Consider the following 8194-nt stretch of genomic DNA (forward strand, 5'->3'; position numbering starts at 1 on the left):
TATATATATATATATATATATATATATATATATGTTTATTACATTTTTCAGCTAACAATGTCACCATTAATTTATTGGGTCAATGCATTCTGAGGCAGTGATGTACGTTCGGTTTTAGTGAAGACTAAAACACAGGGAGTCGAGGATAAAATTTATAACGTGACAATAAAGTTCAGTGTTTCCCCTACCATTATACAGGCGGGGTGCCCCACCCCGTCAACAGAACTGAGCACCCTGCCTACCAAACTGAACTTGCCCCTCCCACCCGGCACTGACATATCACTAAGCTAGCAGCGCAAAATACAGGCTCTCTAGCTAAAAAGCCAAAGGCAGCACTCACATTGCCTCTTCCCTCATGTTGAACGCCCCCCGTCCTTGCTCAAAAACTATTAGTACAAGCTGCGCTCAGACATGTCTCTGTCCCCCGCATCAGCAAAAATCATGGATGAGATGAGCAGCCCGCCATGGCAAGCTAACTAGGGGAAACACTGAAGTTATATTATGTATTAGTCGTTTTGCACAAAATATGGGTCAAAACAATCAAATGTGGTCAACTTGTGATCTTTAATTTATTAGCTCTGCAGCTAACCCCATTTATATTAGCTTTGGAGCTAACACTATTAGCTCTTGGAGCTAGCATCATATATATTAGCTCTGGAGCTAGCATCATGTATATTATCTCTTGAACTAGCATCATGTATATTAGCTCTGGAGGTAGCATCATTTATATTAGCTCTGGAGCTAGTGCCATTTATATTAGCTCTGGAGCTAGCGCCATTTATATTAGCTCTGGAGCTAGCATCATGTATACTAGCTCTGGAGCTAGCATCATGTATATTAGCTCTGGAGCTAGCATCATGTGTATTAGCTCTGGAGCTAGCATCATGTGTATTAGCTCTGGAGCTAGCATCATGTATATTAGCTCTGGAGCTAGCATCATATGTATTAGCTCTGGAGCTAGCATCATGTGTATTAGCTCTGGAGCTAGCATCATGTTTATGAGCTCTGGAGTTAGCATCATGTATATTAGCTCTGGAGTTAGCATCATGTATATTAGCTCTGGAGCTAGCAACAGGTGATTAATTTCGCCATTCTCCTCTGTCATTGTGCTCCGGTTTAAATATTATTTATCCAGAATGCATTGCAGCTTAAATGAAATGGTGATGTCATGTCATAAATTTAAAAAATAATTATAAAACCTAAAGAGCCTACAGTATTTTTATGGTCTTGTTTTTGTATCTGAAGTAGCTGTTTCTCGGATAAGATCTATTACTTCAACTAACCAAAGATCCTTTTAACAAACAAACAGCCACACTTCAGTGAATTTTACAGACATTGAGCTAACATCTGATGTGGTAGTATCTGAGTCGTTCACAACAGAACTTCTAGTGCTAACAGATCCAGAGAGAGGGTTCTTGTCATTTAGAGGTTTGACCAAACGGCTACATATTGTTCTGTTAATGAGATCATCTCAGATGGTCATATATTCTGTAAGAATCAGTTTTTAAAAACTTGTTTTGTTTCTCAGCATCTCCTCCATCAGAGTGTCCAATGCACAGAGCCGAGGCGGGTCCGGCCCACCAGGACCGGGCCTATGAGTTTGTGGAGTGTCCCATGAAAGCTGCAGCGGACCTGAAGAGCGACATCGATCCAGCAAACATGGTATCAGAAAGAGCTAAACCGTACTGAGGGACAAAATCTAATCTAATCTGAGAACTGTCTTTACCTGTGAGAATGCACTGTGGTTTATTACTGCTGAATGATTTGAGCTGAAACCAGCTGAAAAGCTTCACGTCTAAACTGTTAATGTGAGTTGAATATGAACAGCTGACGTTTGCTTAAAAGAAAAATAAAGCTGAAAGCAGCAAACAGCTGAAATGTGTTTTTAAAAAGTGAATGGAGCAGAAATGTTGCAGAATAAGCTGAAATAGACGGAGAGGCTGAAAGGGTTACAAAAAATATGAAATTAGCAAAAACAACCTGAAATGAGCGGGATTAAAGCTAAAATTAGAAGGAAAAAAGTAGCTGAAAAAGCTTTTTTTTTTAAAAAGCTGAAAGGAGCACAACAGAATGAACTGATTAGTTCAAACGCTGTAAAACAAAACAATTTTTTAAACAAATATTTAGCAGAAAAACGTGGGGAGTGGTGGTGCAGAGGTTGGAGAAGGTGGGCTTGTGATCGGAAGGTATCCGGTTCAACTCCCGGTACCGACAACTTCAAAATGTGGGTGGAGTTGGTGATCACTCACACCTGCCTTCACCCTCATTTGTCCCACTCTAAGCCCTTGAGCAAGGCCCGTAAGCTCCACCATCTGCACCCTTGGGTGCCTAGATGGCAGCTCTCTGCTCCACACAGAGGGCTGTGGTAGCGCGGTGGTCTGCGGTTGTGTCAGGAAGGTTCATGTGAGTTAGTTCACTGCGGTGACCCCTGAAGAAGAGAGCAGCCGAAAGAAGAATTTTTGTTTTTGCAGAAAAACGTCTAAAATTAGCTGAAAGGGTCAGATGAAAGAAAAAAATCAATTTGCAGAAAGGAGCAAAAAAATAGCTGAAAAAGCTGAAATGAGCTGAAATGAGCTGAAAGCTGAAGGAAGTTGAAACGAGCTGTAAACGGCGCAAAGGGTTTGAAGGATGTCGAGGTTCATTTTTAGTGAGAAAAACATGGCCGACAAAGCTGAATATTTCTAAAAGTAAAAACTTCTCAAACAGCAGAAGGAATGTCCCGAATGAGCCGAACGTTTTGATTCATGAATTGCTGACCAGAACAAAAGCTGTGGAACAATGTCCGAGCTGAAGAGCACGTCTGAACTGTGAGAACGATGTAGGAACATTCAGACGTTGACGCATCAGAGAGTCACATTCATGTTTTCATTAAAGGATTTATTGACAGCGTGTGGACTGCAGCTCGGCCTGAAGGCTCCTTCAGCTGATCTTCACGTGTTCGCGCTCTGTGTTCCAGGCAGTGATGTGATGCTTTACGTTCTGTTTGCTCCGTGCACAGATGCCTCCTCCAAACCAAACTCCAGCTCCAGACCAGCCCTTTGAACTGTCCATTTCTAGACAAGAGTCCAACATTCCCCGACACAACACGGACAAAAACTGGGTTTATCCGTCGGAGCAGATGTTCTGGAACGCTATGCTGAGAAAAGGGTGAGGAAGATCTTACGTTCTGTTACCAACCATCTTTACCTGCTTGTTCTTTCTTCTCCGGGAGTTGGTGTCTGTCTCCATCAGTCACAGTGTGAGAGGTGGAGACACCTGGACAGGTCTCCAGTCCATCGCAGGGACACATGGAGACAAACAACCATTCTCTCTCTCACGGGATCATTTAGTTACCAGTCAGCCCAACATGGAGCTTTTTGGTCTGAGAACATCCAGATGTGCACGGAGAGAACGTGTACAGTAAACTCCACCCAGACCAGGAGGCCAGCAGCCAAGATAAAATGTCTTCTCATGCAGAACTGGTCTTTTAGAAAAACATTGACATGCAGTGTTTTATTCTGAAAAATACTGGACTTCCTCCTGATGAGTTCAAACCTGGTGAAGCTTGCTGGCAGCTCAGCGGACGGTCCTGTGAGGTCCTGAGGCTGCAGGGCTGAGCCCAGGTCAGGACACTGGAGGGCGTTCAGAATGAAATCATTACTAAATCTGTCGTTCGAGTTCACATCTGGAGAAGAACAATGATTTTATGTGATCTCAGTGTTGATGAGACTCTGAATAATGAACACATGAATGGTGCTGCTGCAGTCTCTCTCTGCAAGCAGCACCACAGTCCTCAGAGGAACTGAGTCTGATGCTCCAGCATGTTGTCCATGTCGTCAGAAGATCATTGTTCTAATGAGAAAATGTCTCTTCCTGAATGCAGGTGGCGCTGGCGAGATGACGACCTGGCTTCTAATGACATGAGCAACATCATTAAGATCCACAACCAGAACAACGAGCAGGCCTGGCAGGAGATCCTGAAGTGGGAAGCCCTGCACGCACGGTAATCCAGAACACCTCGTCACTGAGGTGCTACTGTCAGCATGGAGTTGAAGGTCACCAGACCAGTTCAGATAAGGTCAGGGGCAGGGGGGGGGGGGGTGTCTCCTCACAGACCAGGACCGTCTCAGTGTGGGTCGGTCTGAAGAAGTCTACAGGTCATGGAGATTCTGGATCACCATCGGAGCACGACGTGAGGCTGTCGAAAACCAGAGGTGACTTGATCCAGGCCCTCAAAGCAGCAGCACACCAGGAGGATGGACCACCATGTCAGTGTCTGCAGAGGGGTTCAGACCACCACACCCTGCAACAGGGACAGCACCACGTCCTGAACAACGTCCTGAACATTTTGAGGACATCCACCAGTCAGAAGTCATGTCCCTGTCCCCCCAGCTGAAGAAATCTCTGTGACTTTGTTTTTCTCTGTGGATGTGACAGAATAAAACTCTGACCCTCCGTGTCTTGTCTCATGAACATGTCTTCTGTCTTGTGTCCTGACAGCGAGTGTCCATGTGGACCCACACTCAAGAGGTTTGGTGGGAAGGCCAAAGAGTTCTCCCCCAGGGCCCGATTCCGCCACTGGATGGGGTGAGCCCTTCTGTTGATTCTTCATGTTGAAAAATGTTTGAATCAGTGTCCTCCATGAACCCAGCAGCTGGTGGGGCGGGTGTTAGGCGGGCTTTGGGTCTGTTCGGCAGAGTGGCAGCAGTCTGAGCGTCCCTCTGTGTCTCTGCAGGTACGAGCTGCCTTTCGACCGTCACGACTGGATCGTGGACCGCTGTGGGAAGGAGGTGCGCTATGTCATCGACTACTACGACGGGGAGGTGGACAAAGACACGTTCCAGTTCTCCGTCCTGGACGTGCGTCCTGCGTTTGACTCCTTAAATGCCGTGTGGGACCGCATGAAGGTGGCCTGGTGGCGCTGGACCTCCTAACACGTGGGGATCAGGACTCACAAAGACTGCAGAGTGTAGGTCTGCTGAAAGATCAAACTACGCCTAAAAGAACCAATAAACTGTAGCAGTTCTGGTTTCAGTCATGGTTTGTCCTTCAGGTCACGTGACTGCTCCATACGTTTCCTTGCATCAGGTTTGAACAGCATGATGACGTCATAGTGATGTCAGAAACACGAGGCACCGTCACGGCGTGAATCTGAGCTCAACAGTAACGGGTCTCATGTGGTTCTAAAGGTTCTGACCGGGTGGATGTTCAGGGTCAGACCTGAAAGAGGAATTTAAACTCAGTCACTTCGTGTTCACTTTTAATTTATTGTTTCTCCATGTGAGCACGCAGACTCCATGTTTCTCATCGTCAGTAAAGTCCTTTCACTCATTTGTTGTTTGTTTGTTTTTAACTACAGTTTACACTGCAACGATACTAATAACCAGAAATCTGTTTTTATTAGTGAGACTTTTTAAACGTGTTTCTCAGATCAAACTTGATCCAGTCCAGGGACACCAGTGTTTTATCCCTGTTTCCAGTACGTCTGCTCACAGGGAGGAGTGGTTCCATGGGCTCATAACTAAATATCGTTAACATGAACCAGTTCAGAATGTGTCATAAATATGAATAAAAACAGAATCTGTGATGTGCTGAGCTTATTTTGTTCACACTGGAACAAAGGAATAATTCAAGGTTAAAACGAAGTATACTTAAATTTTTAGGAAAACAGGATCATTTTGAATTTGATGGCAACATCTGATGGTTGTAGATGTTCAGCTGTTCTTCAGTTTCCTGTGAGAAGAACCCTTGCTTCTTTAACAACAGTGTTAAGGTCCAGGACCTTAGGAGACCAGCTGGGGTTTTTGGAGGGCCTGAGTCCAGTTGGAGATTTTGAAGGATCTGAGGAGACCACTTGTTGGTTATGAAGGACTTGTGGAAACCAGTGGTAGGAGCTTTTGGAAGCACTGCGGAGACCAGTTGGAGGTTTTGAATGACTTGAAGAGACCTGTTGTTGCAGTGTTCTAAGGACTTGAGACCAGTTTTTGGAGGACCAGAGGAGACTAGCTGTTGATTTTGAAGGACTTCGGGAGACCAGTTGCAGTTTTTGAAAGACTTGAGACCAGTTGCAGGAGATTTTGAAGGAACTGAGAAGACTAGTTGGAGAGTTTGCAGGACTTGAGACAGTTGTTTGGTTTTGAAGGAGCTGAGGAGACCAGTTGTTGGAGGGAAGGTTGTCCCATTCTGGTGTCGCGAAGAATTCAAACTCTTCTACAGTCTTGGATGTTCTTTGACTGACTTCTGGACCACAGGCAGGTCAGACCAGGACCTGGACTATGAAGTCCTGCTGTTTTACTGGATGCAGGTTGAGTTTTATTATTGTCCTGATGACAGATGCAAGGTCTTCTCTTAAAAAGATGTCTGGATGGGAGCAAATGTTCTAAAACCTAGAGAGACAGATGTGTAAGCTGTCCATGCCAGAGGCACTAATGCACCCCCATACCATAAGAGAGGCACACTTTTGAACCATGAGCTGACAACAGGCTGGATGGTCCCTTTCCTCTTTAGTATCAGACGATGTGGTGTCCATGATTTCCAAACAGAACTGGATTGGACCAGTCTGACCACAGAACAGTTCTCCACTTTGCCTCAGTCCAGTTGAAATGAGCTTTGGTCCAGAGAAGACAGAGCAATGGTTCTGGATGGTGTCACATCTGGTTTCTTGTTTGCCTGATAGAGCTTTAAGCAGCATTTCTGGATGAACTGTGTTTACAGACAACGATCAGTGTTCCTGAGCCCAGAATGGAAGCAGACCTGGTTTTAATGCAGTGGCCCCTGAGGGCCCGAATCAACATGGCACATTATCTTTATAGATAGAACAGAAAAGCACTTCTGATTCACGGCCAACTAAATGCTTATTTTCTCTAAAAACTATTTATCACACTTAATCAGGCTCTGTAAGAGGTGTGCTTCAGTCCGCCTGTACTAATGTGTGTGTCAGCACTGATGAGGCCCTGGGCTGCCACTCATCATCTTTAAGCCAACAGAGCTTAATGCTCCTGCGTCAGAATAGAATCTAACCTTATTGAACTATTTTCACCACTTATCATAAATTCAGTCTTCAGGTCATAATGAAATAAGTTTTCACACCTCAGTCTACAGTCTTCATACGTTATCTGTCTGGCCCTTTAGTCTCTGGTCCGTCTGACTGTTGTCTCAGTCCAGTGACCCTGATAATCATAACAGGTTGTTTTTGTTTTTTAATATCTCAGAAAAAAAATCCACGCAGACAATATCTGCCTTGCACAAAGACACTTAACACTTTGTGTTGATAACACTTTTTGTACAGGTGCTGGTCATGAAATAAGAATATCATGAAAACGTTGATTTATTTCAGTAATTCCATTCAAAAAGTGAAACTTGTATATTATATTCATTCATTACACACAGACTGATATATTTCAAATGTTTATTTATTTTAATGTTGATGACACTGAACAGCATACACAACATTACTCTGTCCTGATGACTGTACCACAGAGCAGACAGCGTCCCCACTAGCTCAGGAGCCAGGCAGAAGGAGAAATCCCACACAAGACAGGCTCTAGAGCAATGTGGATATCCTAACTGGGCCTTCCTGAAAGCAGAGAAGAAACCCAAACAGGACTCCAGTCAGCCATCAGGTGAAAAGGAGGAACCCAGACCCAGACCAGTGGTCATTCCATATGTTGAGGGAGTATCAGAGAAACTGAGACGTTTATTTTCTAAACATAACGTCCCAGTGGCTTTTAAACCCCAAAATACATTACGGCAAAGACTGGTTCATCCCAAAGATCCAGTCCCCCAGCACAAACAGAGCAATGTGGTGTATGCTGTTCAGTGTCAGGAGGGTGATCAGTCTTACATCGGGGAAACTAAACAGCCACTGGCCAAAAGGATGGCCCAGCACAGAAGAGCAACACCATCAGGCCAGGACTCAGCGGTCTACACTCATCTCCAGGCCAGGTCCAGGTCACTCGTTCAGGAATGAAGATGTTCACATCCTGGATAGACAGGAACGATGGTTTGAGAGAGGAGTAAAGGAGGCCATCTTTGTGAAAAGAAATCGTCCATCATTAAACAGGGGTGGAGGCCTCCGGGTTCAACTGTCCCCCTCTTACAATGCTGTGATTGCTAGTATCACTCAGCCCTCTGTGAATAGTAAACAGCCATCAGTGTGCTAATGATCTATTGTTAGGCTGATGGTCCTTCTTGAGCATGTGATCAGCTGGTTTTG

At 44.8% G+C, this 8194-nt stretch overlaps 1 protein-coding gene across 2 annotated transcripts in view; it reads left to right on the forward strand.

Moving 5' to 3' along the window:
* The window catches only part of LOC119426717 (cytochrome c-type heme lyase), a 7663-nt gene extending 2237 nt beyond the window's left edge, over nt 1-5426 (forward strand). For both annotated transcript variants that reach the window (XM_037694301.1, XM_037694300.1), the window contains 5 exons: nt 1529-1662; nt 2999-3147; nt 3863-3982; nt 4480-4566; nt 4715-5426. In XM_037694301.1, the coding sequence (XP_037550229.1) occupies nt 1529-1662; nt 2999-3147; nt 3863-3982; nt 4480-4566; nt 4715-4913 (689 nt within the window). In that variant the 3' untranslated portion in view covers nt 4914-5426. The remainder of the gene's footprint in view (nt 1-1528; nt 1663-2998; nt 3148-3862; nt 3983-4479; nt 4567-4714) is intronic.
* The last annotated feature ends 2768 nt before the right edge of the window (nt 5427-8194 follow it).

This window comes from Nematolebias whitei, chromosome 20, assembly GCF_014905685.2.
Source record: "Nematolebias whitei isolate Nwh7 chromosome 20, NemWhi1, whole genome shotgun sequence".
NCBI lineage: Eukaryota > Metazoa > Chordata > Actinopteri > Cyprinodontiformes > Rivulidae > Nematolebias > Nematolebias whitei.